The sequence below is a fragment of the Eremomyces bilateralis genome (genome assembly GCF_010015585.1).
Source record: "Eremomyces bilateralis CBS 781.70 unplaced genomic scaffold P152scaffold_2, whole genome shotgun sequence".
Classification (NCBI taxonomy): domain Eukaryota; kingdom Fungi; phylum Ascomycota; class Dothideomycetes; order Eremomycetales; family Eremomycetaceae; genus Eremomyces; species Eremomyces bilateralis.
Window position 1 is genome coordinate 1,897,572 of NW_022985068.1, and position 22,225 is coordinate 1,919,796.

The following is a 22,225-nucleotide window of genomic DNA, read 5'->3' on the forward strand; positions in this document are numbered from 1 at the left end:
TATTTGAATGTAGGGGTGGGTGTTATCTGTGGGCGTTCTTTGCAGAGGGTTCGACCTCAAACACATAATAGTTCTGAATCATTAACTAGGGTATCGTCAACTAATACGTGAAGCATTGGCGTCTGAGCCCTCAACCACTCATCCATCTTGCGACCCTTTCACCCTCAGCCTCTCTCACCCACCTCTCAATCCGTTCGCTCACGTCGCCTACTAACCGCTCATAATGCCGGTCTGGCCTGTCGCTCTCCCGTTCATCTTCCACCCCCACTGGCGACAATGCTCCCGACTCAATGGCAGGAAGGCTCTGGTCCGTCGAGTCGGGGATGAAGAGTCCACAGTGCGCTTCCACTTCGTCTACACCGCGCATGTATACCCGCACCCACGTCGGATCGCGTGTTTTTTGGCGGGTGCCATCGCGAGCCGTTGTTATGGTTGCCGACGGGATAACGCAGAACTTGCGGTCCTTGGCCGGCTTCTTCGGCCGGTCAGTCGGTGTGGAAGGGGTGGGTTGCTCCTCTCCTTGTGCTTGTAAAGGTGAATCTGGGGAATTTGTATGCGGATTGCTTTGACTTGATTCCTCAAGGGTTAGCATATCCAAATCAGCTTCCGGCTCACGGCCCGGAACATTCGATTCCCGGGCAGTTTCGGAAGCACCGTCGTTTAATACAGTCTCGTCTGGCTCGACTATGCTCATTGGTGGTATTGGCATCAATTCTGGCGTGGACGGCGAAGATTCCACTACTTTCCCTTGGCCTTGATCAGTTGATGCAGCTGCTTCGTCCAATCCATCAACTGTGCGACCAGTAGGACGCTCTTCAGTCGTAATGGGGGCGAAACTTCCATCCCGATACTCCTCAACGCTGATCCTTGGGCTCCGAGATGGGGATTGCAGTGGTGTGGTGGATCCCGCCACTGGATCGTTCGAAGGCGGAACATGAAGCGAAGAGTCCAGAGGCTCTCGACCTTCAGCAGCCACGTTGGATTTGGAAGCATCCGCACTTTGACTTTGCGGCTTTGGTCTTCCCGAACTGGCCGTGTAGTAGTTCAAGAAACGTACTCGTGGAGTGGGTAGGATGGTTTCGAAGGCTGCACAGCGTCTCCGTTCGTCCTCCTCTTCCAGCCCGCGAAGCCTATCATAGCGGCGTCTAAGCCCGGGGTAATCCGCCATGGCACCACCAAATTCGGCATGGGATATAACATAGTGTCGGACGCCTTTGGAGAGATTCTCGGAATGCTTGTTAATGAAGTGCAACGTGGAAGCCCATCCCTTTCTAACTGGTAGGACGACGTCGTTGAAGAAAGGAGCGTTGAAATTTGGGTCAGACTGGCTAGATGCTGTGGAAAAGTTCGTATTCGTCCTCGTTGGATGAGACGAGGCAGTAGTGATAGTATCTGCCGTCGTTTCGGACGAAAATGACGACAATGACGGGGTATCCTGCGCTGAAGTAGGCTCTGGGGATAAGGACCCTGCCGGCTTCTCATATTTTGGTCGAAAGAGAGAACCAAGTCCTGCGCTTATCACACCGGGATGCATCCCCAGGAAGGGGACGTCAACTGAGCATTGTCAGGGAGATTCCATATACGAGAAGGAGCTAGTTGGGTCGTTCCGATATACTTACAATTAATATTCCCTAATATGCGATGTTGAAGCGACTGGTCAACTCGAGTGGGATCTGCCGGTGGCATGAGAACGACTTCTGCCGCTAGGAGTCCACCCATCGAGTGACCCAGGAGGATGACATCGGTTGAGCCAGACTCATGTGGAGCGAGCCTTCAAATACCGGCATCAGTACGTGCCCAATATAGTGATTTAAGAGATGTATAGGCGCGTACCAATTACTGAAATCGTCTCGAGCAAACTGAATCTGTCTTCTGGACTTGTATCTAGGATAGATCTTGGTATGGACAACATGACTATCCGCTAATAACAGGCTGACGAGATTATGCACATGCGAAGGGAAGCTGTAGAAACTGGTTTCATTGCCCATGAAGCCATGGATATAAATCAACAGGAGCCTGCGCCGACTCTCGTGATCGGTTTCGGCAGGGAGGAGAGACTGCTGTGATGATGAACGGGGATCGGATGAAGCCCATAATTCGGAATGCGTCCCCTGATACGGGTGAGGATGGGAAATCGACTCTGAATTGGGCCTCGGGTGGTTTGTACCAGATCGAGAGGGTAGTGGAGGGGGGGTCCGACTATGTTGGTCCATGTCCGAGAACCAACGTAGTGAACAGGAAGATGTCGTCTTGATTCTCAGCACTCTAGATATCAAAGAGAATGTCTCTTTAAATCAAAATCGAGATATTGAACGATATCAACCTTGATATTTGGCAAAATTCAGCGACATTGTGGCTGTGCGAAAGCGCAGAGATTCCTGTTGCGAGGTTGCAACTGTGATGTTGAGGTTGCGTTGATAAGTGCCGGACAGGCGAGGTAGCTAACACCTGTCACTTGACTACATGAACCAAGGAGTAAATCAAGGACAGCTTTTTAAGCCTGGTAAATCCAGCAGAGGATCATCAACAGCACAATACCATCTTTGCTCAATATCAGATAGGTACCGTTGCAGTCGGGTTGCTATTACGGAGAAGCTCTCTATCTCTGCGATGCACTGGATCTACGTTTGGCTCTGAGTATGACGCAATCACCAAGTTTGCTCAAACACTAAGAAAAAACGTGACCCTGTGAAGTCGAGAAAGGGCCGAGACTTCGGCTGTATTACGGCGTATGTATGGGGCTGGGACAGGTACGTACCAGTAGCACAATATACGACATTCGGGAAAAGTGGCAACCTAATCGCGTACCACCGGTGGAATGGGAGCATTTCTGATTCCATCGACTTGCTTCGACCGACATCGCTACTCTGAAGTTTACCTGACCATGAAATCACCCTGTAGCCTCGATTGACCACCCAGGTCCCGCCAAGGCAGCGGAATTAAGCCCCTCGGAATGCATGCCCGAACCAGGGATAGTAGAAATGTCAAAGTTTCTCTGCAAGGGCGATGCCTGATAGAGCTCTGATATGTCAACAACCAATTTAATTAATGCCATCAATAACGCTTTGAGGAGAAGGTCGTTATTTGAGAATCAGAATCCATCTGCATATAGCATGTTAGGAGGATTCCGATGTCTTATTAATATTGTCCGACTGGACAGTGTGACGAATGACGATTGATGGGAGAGCCGATATCTAACCGTTGTCCGCAGTGCTGGAAAAGGAAATTCGGGTATTATTATTAGAACCTGTGCCTCTGTACTTCCGTAAGTAACCATGAGTCCGGTGCTGGGAGTGTGTCACAAGGAATCCGCAAAAGCTTGGAGAGATTTCCAAGGTCCCCAGGAGGAGATTGTTTGTCGGTGTCATAGCATCAATACCCATGGAGCCCTGAAACGACGAAGCACAATAGGGTGCAGCAGTGATGATGTCGAGAAAGTGTTAGTATTAGACTCTGGATACCGGTGATCGGACATCAATGACCAGGATGAAGAAATAGGTATCGGGAGAGAGGCAGGACGGGAAGCCGCATATTAATTCTCCGTAGCCTAAGTTAGCTGAGTGCCTTGTAGGAAATTGAGCGAGCCGAGAACCTGCAGACTTGCAGTTCAACGGAATTGATATCCTGGGTGCAGTCACGGCTTCGCGCAGTCACAGCAGCCGAAGACGGGTGGTCCAACAGCCAATAGTGGCCCCATGACCAGGACTTGAACTTCGAAGGAAAGCATGATACTACTACATACGTACGTACATCACCGAAGAGCGAAGACCTCCCTTGCTTCTGCAAGAGGAAGCGCAAGAATTAGCACAACAGGCATACCTAGTCTGAGGGTCCCATCCCAGCAAGGCAGCAAGCCAGCAACCCTTCCACCAAGGCACAGACGTCTCCCAAGTCCCAAGTCCCAAGTCCCAGGCCATACTCACGGGCAACGTACAGAACTACAGATAGTTGCATGCGCCATGATGGAAGGAATTTATGTTGGTTGTAGACTCATGCCGACCAAGTAGGGGAGATCCTGGCGGTTGATATTGAAGCAGGAAACCATGGACCAGATATGGAGGATGGATTCCATCTTATCCTGACTGCATGATGGAAGTGGATGAGGAACTGCTGACTTGGATGAGGCCAAGGGAGAACGCGAGGAAAAAAGGAAATGAAGTTAAATGAAGGCCGAGACGGACCCTATCGCACCCTGTGTGGTGGAGTGGTGACTGTCTGGTGGTGCAGTGGTGGACAGTGGTGGGCAGCCTGATGGCCTGTGCTGGCCCTACCGCTGCTGTGTCCCTTACCTGTCCTCCCTACAATCCTGTCTGCATGTGCCGTACAAACTACAACGTTCAACTTCAACTTCGTGTTCAGTACCTACTCACTCTCGACTCTCTCTAACGATGCTCACCACCAATATTTAGGTCAATCAAGTTGGAAATACGGAACCATTGGGAAATCCGTCAGCAGCCAGCACTCAACCTGGCAAATTGTGTCATTCAATTTATTTCGATTGCGTTGGATGACTTGGATGACTTGGATGATTAAGTTATACCCCAGCAATGCCAAGGACCCCAAATCGCGCGCCGTCTGCCAGAATGAGCATCTCATCCAATCAGCGCCGTCGTCTATCACCACTTCCGCTCTCCACTGTCTGGCTAATTTCATTCTCTTTCTCTTCCTCCATCAATCCATTCATCCTTTGAGATTGGAGTCTATCCCGGTCCCCTACCCTCGCCAGTCGCATCGTCGTGCAACTTGGCCGCCAACATGCCAATTGCCAACACGTAGTTGCTGATGCTCGGTTGCCCAGACTGGCCTGACTTCGTCCCATGACGCTCCTGGGATGGGCAATGGACACAATCATCCGTTCATAATGCCCGTCCGCCACGAGAGGATGAGAAATTGATAATCATGGGATTGGATGCTGAGTGAGCTTAGAGCTAATTTGCTTGCAGTCAGCTGCCTGTCCGCCCTAGCTCACTGTCCCTCCCACCCACGGCCCACCCCCAGTGGCCCGGTGTCCACAGTCCGGTGCGCAGTGTCCATGCACCTTGAGTATCCTTTTCCTCGCCTCCGTTGAATCTCTCGCGATCCACGTTTTGTCCATCTGCAAGTCCGCAACGACCTCCGCTGCGACGTCGTCAAGCTCACCGCCCACGGTGCTGCGTGAGCTTTCGCGCCCGCGAGAGTTGTGGAGAGTCGACAATTCTTGCGTTCAGTTGCCATCCCGTACCTCGTTTACATCGAGTGTCGACTGGATTCCTTCGCGAGCATCCGTCCGGTCCAATTCGATTCCAGAGTCCTAAAGCGATCGACCAGTCCTTACCATCATTTATTCTCCATTCACGACGAATTGATTAATCCGCTGGAGCAACGGTCAATTTGCTGAAGAATTAATACCCCTTCGGGTCAATATTGCTTCGTGGTCATTGTCGTTGAACGTTTTAATCGTACATCTAAACTTTTCCATGTTGGCGCTCTGAACGGTAGAGTACCACTCTTTCACTCAATTTACTCTCACTATCGCATCCAAACAAGATCAGGGTTCACCACTCCAGAACAACGATGGCTTTTCTCTACAACCAGATATCGTATTGCGATTGACTTTACCCTGCTCTCAAATATATCAGCGCGAATATACGACCATGCGGCTAACTTGTTGCGCTTCCAGCTGACGTCCGATTTCTCCTTGCCAGTCTGCAGTCTGGCGTCCGTTCGTTTGGATCATTAGTGGCATGTTCATATGCTGTTGATACCATAGATCCTGTCCATTCTTTTTTGCTTCGCGCAAACGTCCTCTCGTTCGATTGATCCGCGTGCCGGTCGACTTCCACGCTTCCCATTTCTCCAACGCTCAACGAGTAGCTTGGCATATACACTCGTTTCCCTTCTCCTATTTCCGACGAGGTCGGCGATTCTCTATAAACCTGTCTTCCGGACTGTAATCGAAGAGCTGTGCTTCTCTTGCAGCTCAACATCTACCTTCTTCTGTCGAGGTGCCTAGGCCCCTTGATTTCATCGCAGGAGGATGCATCGCTCTTCAAAACGACAGAGACTGTCGCGCAATGGATCATATCGACGACTAGCCGATCTCTCTCGAAGGGAGCTCGAATCCGACCCTGACGAAGATATGAAGCCGCGCGACCTCTCCCCCCCTGGGTTATGGGATGACGATTCGAATCATCTCGACCCACGCCAGGAGATTGAGGTGCTCGCCGATGTTATTGTCGTGAATACGGTGCTGGTTTCTGTCGATGTCAACGCTGCGGGCGAAACCACTGCCATCACGACAATCGCTTCAGTCCCCTCGGTACCTGAAGTACCTGATGTGCCTCCGTTTCCTAGCGACCTGACGGTCCCAGAAGTTCCACCATACCCGTTTCCTGCATCCGATATCACCTCATCGTCTTTCCCCGAGGCAACTCCGTCCGCTGATGTCACTCCAGCTGTGTCAGATCCTGAGGTGCCCCTGACAACACCACCAGCAACATCCGTTTCCGAATTCCCCATCTCTTCTTCTTCTTCTTCCTCTTCTTCTTCGTCATCATCCAGCATTCCCAGCACGGACTCTCTAAGCTCCTCTATACCTGAACCCTCATCGTCCCCTTCCCCGATCGTATCGCCGACGGCGAATTCGACCGTTACCAGTAAGATACTTGCACATGTAGGCCTTTGTCAAGTCTAACATTTCACGTAGCATCTTCGTCCAGTAGTCTCTCAAACATCTTCCTCATAAACCTTAACCGAACCTCATCTTCATCTTCGGGTCACTCGATGACCACCGCATCCTCCGCTTTTGAATCATTGAGCTCTTTCATTTCGCTGTCCGATTTTGCAACCGAAACCGGGACAGCGGTTGTCCCTGGGATTGGTCCAGGGGCAACCGACACGGCCGGAGGGGCTGGTTCATCGGGTACTGGGGAAGACGGTGCTGGGTCAGGAGACGGTGATAATAAACCTGTGTCCACTCCGGTGGTGGTTGGAGGGGTAGTCGGCGGCCTGGCAGGAATTACATTGCTTCTGGTCGTCGCACTACTCTTGCTCCGATGGTATAAAAGAAAGAGTAATGGTCTCCCGCTCCCTGACACCGACACCCGCGATGCCTCCAACCCATCCCGCCGTAGTGGCATGCACACCATTATTCCCGCGACCCTTCGACGCCTCTCCGGGCCCCACCATGGGATTACGGCCGCCGCCGCCGACGAGAAAGGCTTCCAAAAAGTCAGCGGGCGTAAGCTACCCTCCGCATTCGCCACTCCTGGTCAAGAGCCTCAACTTCCCAACATCCAAGACATGGGCGCGGCAGGCCTAACCATCGGCGCATCCGGCGCCGCGATCCGCGATTGGGAAAAGAAAGATATGGGCATCCCGTCCTCATCGGCCAGCCTCGCCCCGGCCTTACGTCCGCACGACAGCACCATGACCTCCAGCTCCTACTACCCCGGCGACCGCGACAGCCGAGCCACCTACTCCTCCCTCCCCAGCGGTGCCGGCATCCTCGCGCCCGCGCCCCTCGCCCTGGCCCCCGCGCTGCCGCGCGACTCCACCATGACCACCGGCACGGCGCCTGTGAGCCGGGACTCGGTCCCCGGGACCCTGATGCCATCGCCCGCGCGTACGCCCACGGTACACCATTCGCCGGGCGGGCCGGGGACGTTCCCGTTCTTGCCGCCCCCGTCGCCGCCTGTGCCAAGGGAGGCGTCGCGGACGGGGACGGCGAGTAGTGCGGGGTCGGTGGGGGTAAGGCAGGAGGATAGTCGGGGCACGTTGGGGCGGAGCTTTGCTAGCCATGATGGGAGTCGGGGGAGTCGGTTTACGGAGGAAGTCTGATGGCCGTCTAGGGCACCGAATTGGGCTATATTACCATCGTAGCGAATCGCGCATCCGAATTGGTTTTCTCAGTCTGCAGCGGCGAATTAGGAGCGGCGCGCACTTTAATGTCTACTGTCGGCAATCTATCCTCTACTGTTCAGCTCGTTGGCATCTGCGGAGTTTCTAGCCGGCATTTACCTACTTGTATTGAATTCGGAAGAAGTTATAGTGTGGCTTGACTATGTGGAGGGAGGGAAGAACATTATGCGTATAGAACGCGAAAAAGAAGCATTGGTGGCTTGAGGGTAGCGAGAAGATGCATGTAGTGTCGACGAAGTGTATTTTGAAGTCGCTTGTAAATATTTGGATATTAAGACGATTTGTCTATGATCACCCATGCATTATGGCAGGTGCGTTTCTAACCCACTTCAAGCGATCTTTGGAAAGCTTCCGTCTTTCCGGTAGTTGGTCGTAGTAAAATACCTACCCATATACATGAACGACCTTCTTAGTCCCCCCTTCTCCGTGGAGTTGTGCCTTCAGTCTATCTCCTACACATCCTTTGAGACTAGATGATACCTCCGGACTCTTCGACTTAGCTATCCCATCTGCGAGTGCAGTATTTATGGCGAGAACGATTTTCGTGGGGAAGGGGGCATATTGTCCTTAATGAGTGATACCTAGCAATGATCCCATTCGTCAGAGTCCCCAAACTGGCCCCACACGATCCAAGTTGAATCACTTTGGTCATTCAACACTGTCTCGGTGCGAGCAGGACTTGTACGGCGGCGCTGTTCTGTTGTGTTCGGACTGTATTCGGACTGTATTCGGACTAAGAAAGTCTGGATCTCGTGGATGAGTCCTGGGGAGTGTAACACTGAGTTCACTGATTTGACGGAAGGAGAAGGCACGGCATCATTGTGCGGTACTGTGCGGCAGGAGTGATGAATTGGACTACATACAAACATCAGATCGGATCATGGGAATGTCTGGCAAGCGACATGAGAATAATACGAGAGAAGAGTAGTGGAAAAGGATGATTGATATTTACTCCCCTGTATTACGTATGGTTCTTGCCACACGACAACACAACGACTAAGATACAGTTTTAGGCCACTTCAGCGGCATGTACGATTGAAATACTCCTCACCACATTTTCATTGTTCGAGCACCCGTGTCCGCGGTACCGGTGATGTCCAAGATTGTAGTCTAGCCGTGGCTGTGCCCCCCCGCACCTGCGGAATGTCCATCGGAGCTTCCTGAAGCACCGGTCTCAGCGCCAGTGGATGAGCCAGTCTCAGCGCCAGTGGATGAGCCGGTCTCAGCGCCGGTGGACGAGCCAGTCTCAGTGCCGGTGGATGAGCCAGTCTCTGCGCCAGTGGATGAGCCGGTCTCAGCGCCAGTGGATGAGCCAGTCTCAGTACCGGTGGATGAGCCAGTCTCTGCGCCAGTCTCTGAGCCGGTGGCTGAACCGGTGCTGTTGGACGAGCTGCCTGAGCTTTCTCCACCAGTGGCACCGCCAGCGCCGCCCAAAAGGCCTGAGAGTCCGCTGCCACCTTCGGCACCGCCAGCGCCGCCAGCGCCACCGAGAAGTCCGGAGAGTCCGCTACCGCCCGAGGCACCACCAGCGCCGCTGAGAAGTCCGGAGAGTCCGCTACCGCCCGAGGCACCACCAGCGCCGCTGAGAAGTCCCGAGAGTCCGCTACCGCCCGAGGCACCACCAGCGCCGCTGAGGAGTCCCGAGAGTCCGCTGCCGCCCGAAGATCCACCAGCGCCGCCAAGAAGTCCTGAGAGTCCGCCTGATCCACCCAAACCGGAGCCGGAGCTGCCGCCCAAGCCACCGCCCAAACTAGAGCCAGTGGAGGAGTCGGTAGAGGAAGAGCCGCTGGATTCGGCACCGGTGGAAGAGCCGGCGCCGGTGGAAGAGTCGGCGCCGGTGGAAGAGCCGCTGGAATCGGCGCCCGACGATGGAGCAAGGCCGCCAGAGGAGCCACCGCTAAGTCCGCCAAGTCCGCCACCTGATCCTCCAAGGCCACCCAGAAGGCTGCTGAGACCGCCACCTGATCCTCCGAGGCCACCTGATGATCCTCCAAGGCCACCACCAGACATAAGGCCGCTGAGGCCGCCACCTGATCCGCCAAGGCCAGACAGAAGGTCGCTGATGCCTGCTTGGGGATTAGACTAATAATGAGAGACAAGAGTTCGGAGGGTTTACTTACCACCACCACTACCGCCACCGAGTCCGCCTAGGAGTCCGCTTAGACCTACTTAGGATTAGTCTTATGCCCAATGTAGAAGCGCTCGGTTTGTCTTACCGCTCCCACCGCTCTCACCACCACCAAGTCCGTCGAGGAGTCCACTAAGTTGACGCTTAGCAATCGGGTTGGCCTCAGCAACCATGCGAGCAATCAGCTCAGCAACGGCAGCTTCATCGCGAGCACGATGGGAGTGGCTGTGTCCATCTGAGGCCGCGCCGCTCTCTTCAGTAGCAGAGGGGTCGGCGGCCGGCTCGACGGTGGTCTCGCTAGATGCGCCACCGGATTCGCTGGCGCTACCGGATTCTCCGCCAGCACCGCCGGCACCGCCTAGCAATCCGGCAAGACCAGAGCTGCCGGATTCGGCACCCCCAGCACCACCGGCACCGCCGAGAAGGCCGGCAAGGCCAGAGCTGCCGGATTCGGCACCCCCAGCACCACCGGCACCGCCGAGAAGGCCAGCGAGCCCAGAGCCACCGGCTTCCTCGCCGCCAGCACCACCAGCACCGCCAGCACCACCAGCACCGCTGAGGAGGCCCCCAAGACCACCCGCGCCACCTTTACCCTTGCCCAAAAGCGAACCGAGATCAGGTATTCCGGTAGGGCTAGCACCACCCTTTCCTTTGCCGAAAATTGCACCAAGGTCGGGGATTCCGCCGGTCGGGCTAGCACCGCCCTTGCCTTTGCCGAAGATCGCACCAAGGTCGGGGATCCCGGTGGAACCAGCGCCGCCTTTGCCTTTGCCTTTGCCGAAAATTGCACCAAGGTCGGGGATTCCGCCGGCACCGCCAGCACCTCCGGGAGAGGTTGGGCTTCCGCCGGGAGAGTCGGCACAGTCGCCACCGTCGCTACCGCCATGATCGTGGCCCTTCCCTTTGCCGCCCTTGCCCTTGCCCAAGAGTCCGGCTAATCCACCCAGGCCACCGGCGCCGCCAGCGCCGCCGGCGCCGCCGGGAGAAGGAATTCCAGAAGGAGCGGTTTGAGGCTGAGCAAGCGGTGCGCCCTCGGCAACAGCCGCGGCTAGCACGGTAACGAGAAGAAGAAAGTTAGTCATGATGGCAGACTCGCGCCAGTGACAGAAACAGAAGTAAAGAATGAAAGGTATGCAGAATGAAAGACAACCGGTGACTGAGGAGTGACCGGGGTGGAAGGAAGGGGATGTTGTCGTTGTAGAACCGGTTTTGGGGCGTCTGGTGCGGCCGTACTTATAGAAGCAAGAGGAGGTATCTCATGGGTGTCTCCATTCTACATCATCATCGGGAATTAATTGATCAAGCGGGGAAGTGATGGTGATGCGCGAACGAAGCAATCTTTCTCTCACTGGACACCATGGTTAGAACCTTGAGGGTGGCTACCTTGCGCTTCGCGTGTAAACAACCAGCGGTCCAACCATCGCAAGGACCATAGAACGATACACATTCTCAATGGGAAACATAGGGGTCTCCTAGTCAGTCAGCTGGATGTCCTAGGATTCAAAGGGGCACGGCAGGTATGCGCCGAAAGTTAAGCCTTGTATCATGCCTTGTCAAATCGAGGCGACTTCATTTGACTCTTGCATCAGCCGGGAAACGCCCAGACCAGATTCTCCTGGGCGGGAAGTCCAAATGATGTGCTTGCTCATGTTGATGTTGTGTCCATCGAACGTCCAGTTCTTCGCTGAGTGATTTTGTCGTCAATAATCCAGGCAGGGGTCCTGTGAAACCGACGATCCCCCAGATATATAGGCAGACCCCACAATTATTCCACTTGCAGTCGCCATACTCGACAAACAGCAGAAGCAATGCAAGAAATAGATGACTTGGACAATGGGTACCTAGAAGAATAGATCATAAGCTATATGCTAGTTGATCGAATTCCTGGTTGGGCGTCCGAGGCGCTTACAAGCTTCGGAAAAATTGAGTGACCTCCCCAGAGATATGAATAGTGATGCAAGTTGTCATTACGTCTTCCACATTTCCAAGAGATAGTTGATTCATGGCGTTTCATGTACACATCGGCCTGTGGACATTATATTTTCCGTGGTTGGACATCTTTCCAGAATTGAGACGATCTACATAATACAATATCGTTCGTAAACTTCCTCGTCGTTATTCGGATGCTCCGTCGCCTTTTGGGTTGCGAGTTGCGAGTTGGAAGCCGCTAGCCCGCACATATCGGAGGGAGTGTTCGAGGAAGTATTCTGTAGTGCAGTAATGCAAAGTCAAGTGCAAGAGTGAGGGTTGAAAGTTTGAAATACAAATGAATTTGAAACGTCATGCTGCTGTTTAACTCCTGAACGTGGGATACAGAGACACTAAACCCGTTTGGCTATGAACTAAGCCAGCTCAGGTTAGACCCATGGCCATCCAACATCCTCTCGGTCTCACCACAAAATAGACTCTCCAGCCTTGACCTTTAACTTCCTTAATTCCTATGCATTACTACGCCATCTCGCAAATGCATAACCAAAGTGCTAAGGAGGTATCTTTAGGAACCTCATGCACGGAGAGAGGTATCCTCGATGATCAGGAGAAACCCATGGTCCCGAACACGAACAGTTTCTTTCGTTCCCGTTTCATCCTTCGCAGAACTACGTATCGAAGTACACAGGGCATCAGCGAATATGATTTTGAGGTCGGCATGGTATCACGGCAATTCGATGCTGTCCGTGTCGTGCGATGGCCCATTGTGCAATCAAGAAAATACGGTCTACACACGGGTATAGGATTGACGCAATATTATGCCTACTCCCGCGCAACCTAGACGTGCACGCTTTACAGAGATTCAGACAACTCGGTCTAGTCGTGAATCTATTAGGGCTCTGCGTCGTTCTTATTGGCGAAAGGCGAACATGTCGTGATCCCCACCACTAGGGTCGAACATCAACCCTCTAGCTGACGCAATGCACTATAACATCGCCACCAAGAGTTCGCTGTTTACAGCTCTAGTCGGCTAGGTCTTCGCCTCATCGGATACTCCGGGCCTCTCGGTCTGGTAGGACCGGTTTGAAAGGACCGGTTTGAAAGGGGGTTGAGATGCATCCCGATGGCACCATTTTCATATGCAAATCCCGATGTCATACTTGTCTTTGAGGTAGATACGAATTTGCCAGCCATCGATCGATGAGGGCTATTTTACCCCGCCTTGGCTGTTGGAGAATTGAGGCATTGGGTTATCCAGTGATCCTGAATGGTTCCAACGGAGTAGTGAGTGAACTGACACACAGTTTGTCGATAAACAGACATCTTCTACTGCTGGATGCCCCAGAGCACTGCCGTTTGGGTACATCTACTCCTCTCCAAGTTGATCTAGCGTTCTCTTGCTATTCGGATCAGATGCGGCATTCGAGGTGGGGAAGTCAGGCACAATGGTGATTTGTTCTGCTCTATAGAATCAGGAGAACTGATTCCGGACTTCTCCCATCAATGCAGATATAGATCCCGTTGCAAATGTGTCGGTAGCATATGTGACTGAAAGCAGTGAAGGATCCACTGCTCTCTTCTTCATATTGACCATGATGCTGGATCCGAGCGGAGCCAATAACATCTCCACCAACGTGGGGAATCCATAAACCCGAAATTGTGCAAGCCCTACGGCTCAAAACCGAGGCAGCATCCCTAGACTCCAACGCTATGCATGATACTGAACCGCATTCAAGATTTCGTCGTAGCATCATGGGACAACCTCTGGGGAAATCAAGGCCATCAATCGTAGCCTATCGCGATCTTCGCCCTCTTGTTCCCCTCCTTCCCCTTCTTTCTCGGAGGGACCCACTCTTCCCCTCCAAGACCATCCGCTACACGTTGTTCGTCCTCATTATCCTCATCCTTCAGGCCCAGCCACTTCTCGAAGTACACACACGTCTCCGGGCTGACCAAACCGCCGCTGACGCACATTTCGAAAACGGGACACCGACCGCATGGAGCTTCCGTGTACCCACTGCCGAGTGCATCAACTCGATAAGCCGAGCCATGTGGTCCCGGGCGCAATAACGGACGGGTGGTTCGGTAGCCGATTGTCGGACGGCTTCTGCGAACCGATTTGACGGCCATCTCCTCGAGGTCTTCATCGGGATCGGCTTGACGGCGACGTTTTGATATTCCTGGATTGGATAAGCCGGCGGTATCAGCGCTAATCGAGGAGCCTGCCCGGCTGGTATTCATGGAGCCAGCCGCAAATGTTCGGGCAGGAATTTTCATGATCTCAAGTTGCCCATCGTAGACCAGCGCATCGAGCAGTTGTTGGATACCCTCTTCGGACAAGACAAGGTCCGCAGTGAAGACCCCTGATTCCCTGACTGCCTTGAGGATCTCCGGAATCGTAGGATACCCCGCGTAGCCATGCGGATGGGGGACGCAGAAGCCGGTAGGCCTCGAATTGCCTTTGCGGAAAGGAACGGGGACGTAATGCCCAGTATCTTCCATTTCAAAATCTGCCGAGTTGCTGTCCGCCTCTACATCGTTGCGTGTACGCTTGCCCGGTGGCTTCTTGACCGCGGGAGCCGCTTTTTCGGCCGGTGATGGCACTTTCTCTGCCCAACTCTTCGCGCTCACGAAGTACAGGAGGATTTGGCTCATGGTGTCGATGAGGGACACGTCCATTTCGCCATCCGTGTAAAACCTACCACCAGTATTCTCTTCCGAAGGCTCAAGATCGAAGAGGATGTAGTTTTTCCGCATAGGAGTCTTTGCGGACTTCATTTCTTTGATGAGCGAGCCATTTTCGAGGGCCTTCAATGCCTTGTTCATGGCCATTTGGTGTAGGTTCGTCTTGGACTTGATCGTTTTGGCCCAGATCCCATTCCTCCCCGCTGCTTCAATGCACTCGTAGACCATGCGGTCGCTGTCGGCGAGAAGGACAAGCCTAATGAAAGGGGTGGTCAGCATAGGCTACATGAGGCGTGAATCTTGGAAGACCGACTTGCGTGCCTCCCTCTCTCCTCTCGATCTCCAGCATGGTCGGCCTTCGGATGTATATATTCGAAATCGTTGGGTTCTCGTAAGCTCCGAGCAAAGCTTCTGAAGGGCTTCGACATTGGTGGTGAGGCCAAGGCCCAAAAGATCATCCTGATAAAAGTAATGGCCTGGTTCTTCGGCTTCCATACAGGCATCGTAAAGCGCGCCCGCCGCTGCGGATGGTTCTCCCATGGCGATCGATGGTGGGGTGGAAGTGTTTGCTACCTGTCGATCATTTGGATGGGAATGGGACGTCTAGAAAAGCGATTAATAGCGAGGCAGTCCTGGAATAGTGGCGAATCGGCCGAAGAAATAGGAACAGTCTCATAAGTGATCGGTGGTTGCGCGAAAAGGAATTTTGCGTGGGAGGAAATGCGTGAAAGGGTTGCGGAGGTGGTGGAAGTGAAAGTCGGAGCTTAAACCGCCGAATTTTTAGATTGACGATGTGACTGATATTATTATGATCACTCTCTTTCGACTCATCGCTTCTCGCAGGATTCTTGCACACCACGGCACATCCACCACAATTCTCTTCTACTCCTTCAATCACCTTTTAATTCGGCTTCATTGGAAGATAGAGAGATTTTCCAACCATGCCAGGCACTCGAGGCCCGGTAGCGCTACCATTGCGAGATGGACCGCGCAATATAACGCAAGAAGTCCTAGACGTCCTCGACAAGAAATCGTCCTTCGAAACAGGCGCCGAGTTCCCGGATGTTCCACAAGTCGAGATCAAGGCCGCTCTAGACAGGCTAGGGTCAAGAGACATGGTCCAGTATGATACCAATGATACGGAGCTTGTCTTTCTCACCGATGAGGCCAGAACCATTTGCGCCGAAGGCAGCCCTGAGTTCAAAGTGTGGGAGGCGGTGCGAAGAAAGGGCAAAATCACAATCAAAGACCTCCCCGTAAGTCGAATTGGATGACATGGAACTGGAGATCTCGCTCTATTGAGGTGTCTGCTAACGATTGTCTAGAGCGAAGTGGGAGCCGAATCCGCCAAAGTAGGCCAGGGGAACGCCTTCAGGAATAAATGGATCAAGAAGGATGGCGAGTACCTGGTCTTGGTCGCTCAGGAGGTGGAAGATAAGGCTCGAGGGGTCCTACAACAAATCCAAGCGACGAAAGCCTTGCACGATGCCAAAACGCTGGCCGATCTCAAGAAGAGAAAGCTGGTGACGGTCGGCAAATCGATAACATATACGGTTCGGAAAGGGCCGAAGTTTGCGACAGAGGTACCTGTGGAAGTCACCGACCTCACGGCAGAGATGATTGCAGATGGCTCATGGCAGTCTGCCAACTTCAAACCGTACAACTTCAAGGCGTTGGGCGCTGCACAAAACGCCGGAGCTCTACACCCCTTGAACAAAGTGAGGGCGGAATTCCGAAACATCTTCTTCAATCAGGGTTTCGTAGAGATGCCAACAAGCTGGTATGGTTGACTCTCTCCATTTGTCGGAGCGGCAAGCCGTCACTGGCCAAAGCTAACTTTGATATTTCAGTTATGTTGACACCGGGTTCTGGAACTTCGACGCTCTATATGTCCCTCAGCAGCACCCCGCCCGTGACGTCCAAGACACTTTCTTCATCTCGGATCCACCGACCGCTGATCGACCGCGAGATAACCCTGCGGCCGAAGAAGCCATGATTGCTATGGAGGCGAGTGCCCGGAAGCTCTATGAGACTCCGGAGAAACCGAAACCCAAACCCCGCGACTATCAACAATATTGGGATGACGTGCGCGCGGTCCATGAGGACGGGAAATTCGGCTCCATTGGCTATCGATACAAGTGGTCAGAGGACGAATGTCTACGGCTTGTGTTGCGCACCCATACCACCGCGGTCTCCGCCTGGTGTTTGCATCGGCTAGCTGAGGACCCTCGTCCAGCTCGTTACTTCAGTATCGACCGAGTGTTCCGAAACGAGACGGTCGATGCAACCCATCTGGCAGAATTTCACCAAGTGGAGGGTGTCATTGCCGACTTTGGCTTGACCCTAGGTGGATTAATGCGCTTCCTGGAAGATTTCTTCGGCAAATTGGGCCTCAAGGATCTACGATTCAAGCCCGCCTATAACCCCTACACCGAGCCGAGCATGGAAATATTCGGATATCATTTGGGTTTGAAGAAGTGGGTAGAGATTGGCAACTCGGGCATGTTCCGCCCGGAGATGCTGGAGCCCATGGGGTTGCCGAAAGATTTGCGCGTATACGGCTTTGGGCTGAGTTTGGAGAGGCCGACCATGATCCGATATGGCGTGTCCAACATCAGAGACTTGCTAGGACACAAAGTCGACCTGGGCTTTGTTGAGAATAACGCTGCCGTCCGCCTCGACAAGGTGTAAGTACTTGTGCATGGGCTGCTCTCGGGGTCACGAATTTCATCCAGCGTTACATTGTCTATACGCGGGGATGTTTTACCAAAATACGATGAGATGAATACAAAACTCCTGTTGATGGATAGTCTCACAGCTACCGGGCACAGTTCACTATGGACGCATTCGCTGCAGTGATCCTTTCTGCCATCGCTCACATGGTTTCAATAAGTTAATATTCAGATAATGATCGACATAGGGATAGTATGGTACGTGTCTCGCATTATGAATGATCATCTAAACGCACCGCTATCACTAGCAAGTCGAATATCTGTAGGATGAGATGCGAATCCTGATTACCAGTATTGAGGGATAAGCATGGCATGAGCCTTGGGTCGAAGGAATGCTGGATAAGGTGGATTAAGGAACCATGGTACTAACCCGGATACAGTGGCAACTAGACGACAACGCAGACTGCTTAAAACGAAAGCGAGCGAATCCTGAAGATATTTTAATCATACCAGTAGTTGGTCAAAGTACAGTTGAAGCATCAAAAATGCGAGGACAGAGCAGTATGTTCTGGGAGTCGAGTTCTCAATCAAGCTCGGGTCTCGAGCAGAAGCAGAGGTCCTTCGTATTTCTACCGCTCTTGGCCCTGGGAGTCAAGCCGTCAACAGAAATCTCTCCTCTCGAACATGATTTGGAGACCTTCCCTAACAGCTCAGGGCTTCATACGGTATTTAGCGAGTTAACCATGTTCGGCCTCGAATGACTCATTTTACCCCATATTCCAGATTGACAGCCGAATGCTCCCCTCGCAATACCGATATCGAGAATCGTGACTGCACCTTTCGCTGGTTGGGGCGTCTTCGTTTCCCCTCTTAACGAATGCAACCCCTTGAGGTTCTTTGAAATACATCGCTGTATACTCGTTGCTCGAGGAGCGAGAACGGTATGCAAAGTTTCCCTTGCCCTCACAGTGATTGCGACCGCTCCTACCCGACGAAGAACTCCCTGGCACGACATGTCCACAATCATCGCGAAGCGGATCATGAATGTGACCTTTGCGGGGTCAAGTTCCGGCGACGGGACATTCTCCTTCGTCACCGGAAGATCCATACGGGTTCGAAGACTCTAGGGGAGCCTGCGAACCCGGACGCGAACCTCAGAAAGAGACGGAGATGTCATACCGCTTGTCAATTGTGTCGAAAAGCGCGGTCAAAGTGTGACGGCGAGCAGCCGTGCTCGACATGCAGAGCGGCCGAAAAGGAATGCGAATACGATCACAATACCCTTCGATTAAGCCATAAGCCACTTCTAAGTGCTGACGCCGAGTCATCACCGAATTATAGAGGAATTCCAGGCGATGATACCGTACCCGTCCCGTCAGGTGCAGACCCACGGATCCTGCCGCAGCTAGAGCCTCACGGAGTGTCTTCCTCAACTTGGCAGCAAATTCCTATCCAAGAGCAAAGTTACGTCCCGGATGTGGAAGCGCCTATGAAAACTGTGGATCGTCGAGTCGATACCCACGCGATCGCATCAGAGCAGCTGGTGAACTCATCAGCGTTGAACGGTCAGCAGACTGTGGGCGGCTACAACGGTGGTTTCGACGAAGCCACACTGATTGAATCGTCCCTTGAAACCCCACACTGGCAATGGATGCATGAAGACATGTTTCTCCAGACAAACCCCTCTTCGGTATGGTTGACCGAATACTCCCAGCAACGTTTCCCTCCCAACGCACTACCGCAACCGGGTTCAATGAGTATGGATCACGCAGCAGCGCCGGTCATGCAGTTACCATCCCCTCCGACCACAATCGGGTGGTCCAATACCGCCCAAGCTGTTCAGAATCAGTCAAACTTTCCCGATGTCCCAGGACCGGCACATCCCAACCAAGCCCGAGGCTGTAAGTTGAATTCTGTGGAAATACTTGCTTAGGCTGATCGACGAATAGCACCGTTTACTCATGGACCTCGCGACAAGCTCGATCATCACGGAGTCGATGCGATCCTGAAGGTTGCCCAGGCATCTAGTTCCCAAAGTGATGTTGTCAGGGACATGGTCGATTACGCGAAGAAAGTTGGTATCAATTCTGCTGTGCATGACGCCAATCATGGCGAGTTCTGGCGTATGATTTCCGCCCGCGTCGATGAAGCCTTCTTCCCTGGTGTAACGTCCAGAGAAGGACCGTTCACATTGCATCGGTTTATCGACCTTTACTTCGCGCACTTTCATCTACTCTGGGTTTTGATTGTCAATCCCCATAAGATTGATTTCAATACGCTACACCCGATCATCTACCTCACTCTGGCCTCCATTGGAGGCATGTATGATGGCAATCAAGGAGCTACATGCGGTGCTCTCTTACACGAAGCCCTCCGTGGAGTGCTTACTGCTAATCCAGCCCAGTTTGCGGAAAGCGAACCAGAGCCTCTTTGGCTAGTGCAGGCTCTTGTTCTCACGCAGCTGGCCGCAGTGTACTTCGGACACCGACGTGCATTTTCGGCTGCACAACATATTGGGTGTATTCTGTTCACGCAATCGCGACGAATGAATCTATTTTCCGCCCGCCGCTATCGACGGAAACACATTGAAGCCATGCGCAGGGCTCAAAGTATTGAACAGCGGCGCAAGATATGGATCACATTAGAATCCAAAGTCCGACTTGCTTACGGCATCTATCGGGCGGATATCTATCTGAGCGTACTGCTCAATACTCGGCCTTTTATGTCGCATTCAGAGATGGAAGTCGAGGTTGACGAATATGTCTTCAATCCGGACATTATCAATCGAATGGATGAACACATCAATAGCACCATCCATGATCCGAACGCACTCAGACATAAGCTATTGTTCTCCGACCTTCTGCGGATTGCCTTGGACCGAGAAGAACCCCTTCCTGCTCTTTCGCTACCGCAACATGAAATTCTCATCTGGTCTCTGAATGAGGACATATGGGAGTACTGCCATGATCCATCGGCGGTCTCTAGGCTCACGGGTGTGCCTGCTGTCATACCAGGCGGTCTCAGGCCACAGTTGAGCGCTCCTACTCGGCAACTCGATTCCTCCATTCCATACAGCAGCGACGCACATTCATTCCAGCGGAGCGAACGCCCCCCGAACACTCCATACATCCATGATGAGCCGATAGGTTACTCGAGGCGTACAATGGGTGATCTTCGATCTTCATCTGATCGATTATTTGCTGCTCTAACCAAATGGGAGCGATCTTTTGTTGTTGTATCACAGGACCCTGTGCAACAGGAGCGGTTCCGAGACAAAGTTGTTGTTAGTCTCCTCTTGTACCACCTCACATACATCCGCTTAAATGCGCCAATTGAGAGCCTTCATCAGATCTGCTACAGCCTCGAGGATCGCGAGGGTGGTGGCAGGATGCCCGATGGCTCCGCTCCACGCAGCCGTCAACCGTCAGGGGCAGGACTATCGTCAACCGGGCATGGACACCCGGCCCGCTCCCCTGACGGCGAGCTCCTTGCAGCGCTATCTATGTGGTTGGCGTCAGGCCAGGCAGAGATCGCTGTCGAGCATGCCTGTCAGATTTGGGCTATTATCGCTAAAGAACTGACTCGACCCACCCACCAGCGTGCCAAACTGAACCTCATGGCGTTCATAGGACTCCATCATTCCGGGGCAGTCGTATGGTCGTGGTCACTCGGAAAGAAACGAGAGAATACCTCAGGCCCGCCGGACCACTTGACATCTCCGAGCCTGGATCAAGGACAAGTCCTGGGCAGGCACTGGCAGTTCACCAGTGATGCAAAGGCATCTCAATGGCCCTTGTCCGCACCGACCCGAAATCTTGTGCTTCCCGTCGGTAAGATAGCCGCTGAGGTTTCCGAAGGGAAAGACGGGGCGGCGGCAGTGAGGGTCATCGCCGCCCTTGCTGAATCCCCAAATAGCACAGCAGAATCTTCTGCCAGCCGGAGTACCATGGACGGCCCTTCGTCGGCAAGATATCCGAACGCTGTTGGGCCACCAGGCACGGTGATCAAATCACATGCTATGCCAGCTGATGTACAGATGTGTCGAGAGGAGATTCCAAGATTGCTCGCGAGTTTCGCACGGCTTTACGAACAAGTAAACCCTGCATGGGGTGTGCGAAGCTCTTTCGCGCAAGCCGCGTGGAGGTTGGCGAGAACAGAAGCGCCTAGCTGGTTTGGTTGATACGATACACGAACATCAACGACTCTGGAGCAAATGTTTACTTTCGGTTTTATTCCCTGGGAGATGGACGGAAAGGCGCAATTTTGTTGTAACGACGAGTTCAGGCAAGATACCCTTACGTTTAGAGGCTTGTATTTGTCCAAACCCAACCACGATTGCCATTTATACTCCTATCGAGGCACCGATCTTTCCCATGCTCTCCACTCGAGTCTGTCTCTGGCCATGGTATACAAGTTCCGAGGCACCACGGCACCCTTCATGTCGAGGTATCGGCGTCTGAAGGATGGGTCGATCGTGTGAGGTATGGATGTGGCATTGATGGATCCTCCCAAATAAACGCACAGTGTGTTGTACTTGAGTAGAGGATACTTTATCCGTTAATTCCTGACCTGCAAAGTGAAGTGTATACATTCCTAGTACTATCTATTAGTAGTTACCACTTCAGGTAAGTTAAGTTAATTAACTAACTAAGTACTCCTAAGTACTAATATTTGTACTCTACTCCAACCATGATCTCCCTGCCAAATGACATCTCCCCGAACTTATGGCCCCGGCAACCCGCCCTCAAGCCGAAAAATAAATTATTGCCGCACCATATTGACAGCAAGGGGGTTCCGATTGATTGCTGCAAGCAACCGAAGAGTCAACCACGGAGACCTCTCACGCTCTTCGCTCTCTCGCAGCAAAACCTGCTATTAATAATTCTCGAGATTCATATCGAAAAGTTCCAAA

At 52.9% G+C, this 22,225-nt stretch overlaps 6 protein-coding genes across 6 annotated transcripts; 3 read left to right on the plus strand and 3 right to left on the minus strand.

The window, feature by feature from the left end:
• Positions 1-53: 53 nt before the first annotated feature.
• Positions 54-2,338, minus strand: P152DRAFT_133905 (uncharacterized protein). The gene is made up of 3 exons (XM_033673801.1): positions 1,834-2,338; positions 1,620-1,771; positions 54-1,554 (listed from the first exon to the last, which is right to left on the minus strand). Exons 1-3 carry the CDS (start codon positions 2,211-2,213, stop codon positions 131-133), a joined length of 1,956 nt encoding a protein of 651 aa, XP_033538326.1. The 5' UTR covers positions 2,214-2,338; the 3' UTR covers positions 54-130.
• Positions 2,339-6,016: 3,678 nt separating this feature from the next.
• On the plus strand, positions 6,017-7,818 carry P152DRAFT_470684 (uncharacterized protein; the record flags this gene model as incomplete). Its single annotated transcript, XM_033680995.1, has 2 exons — positions 6,017-6,635; positions 6,686-7,818. The coding sequence occupies 2 exons, from the start codon at positions 6,017-6,019 to the stop codon at positions 7,816-7,818; spliced, it is 1,752 nt and encodes a 583-aa protein (XP_033538327.1).
• A 1,906-nt stretch (positions 7,819-9,724) lies between these two features.
• Positions 9,725-11,418, minus strand: P152DRAFT_133949 (uncharacterized protein). Its single transcript, XM_033673802.1, has 2 exons — positions 10,116-11,418; positions 9,725-10,064 (listed from the first exon to the last, which is right to left on the minus strand). Exons 1-2 carry the CDS (start codon positions 11,107-11,109, stop codon positions 10,012-10,014), a joined length of 1,047 nt encoding a protein of 348 aa, XP_033538328.1. The 5' UTR covers positions 11,110-11,418; the 3' UTR covers positions 9,725-10,011.
• Positions 11,419-13,738: 2,320 nt separating this feature from the next.
• P152DRAFT_446317 (RNA polymerase Rpc34) lies at positions 13,739-15,181 on the minus strand (the record flags this gene model as incomplete). The annotated part of the gene is made up of 2 exons (XM_033677916.1): positions 13,739-14,897; positions 14,955-15,181. 2 exons carry the CDS (start codon positions 15,179-15,181, stop codon positions 13,739-13,741), a joined length of 1,386 nt encoding a protein of 461 aa, XP_033538329.1.
• Positions 15,182-15,464: 283 nt separating this feature from the next.
• On the plus strand, positions 15,465-17,635 carry P152DRAFT_454921 (uncharacterized protein). The gene is made up of 3 exons (XM_033678681.1): positions 15,465-15,897; positions 15,967-16,421; positions 16,492-17,635. The coding sequence occupies exons 1-3, from the start codon at positions 15,583-15,585 to the stop codon at positions 17,330-17,332; spliced, it is 1,611 nt and encodes a 536-aa protein (XP_033538330.1). The 5' UTR covers positions 15,465-15,582; the 3' UTR covers positions 17,333-17,635.
• A 530-nt stretch (positions 17,636-18,165) lies between these two features.
• P152DRAFT_133990 (uncharacterized protein) lies at positions 18,166-21,748 on the plus strand. Its single transcript, XM_033673803.1, has 2 exons — positions 18,166-19,214; positions 19,263-21,748. Exons 1-2 carry the CDS (start codon positions 18,257-18,259, stop codon positions 21,491-21,493), a joined length of 3,189 nt encoding a protein of 1,062 aa, XP_033538331.1. The 5' UTR covers positions 18,166-18,256; the 3' UTR covers positions 21,494-21,748.
• The last annotated feature ends 477 nt before the right edge of the window (positions 21,749-22,225 follow it).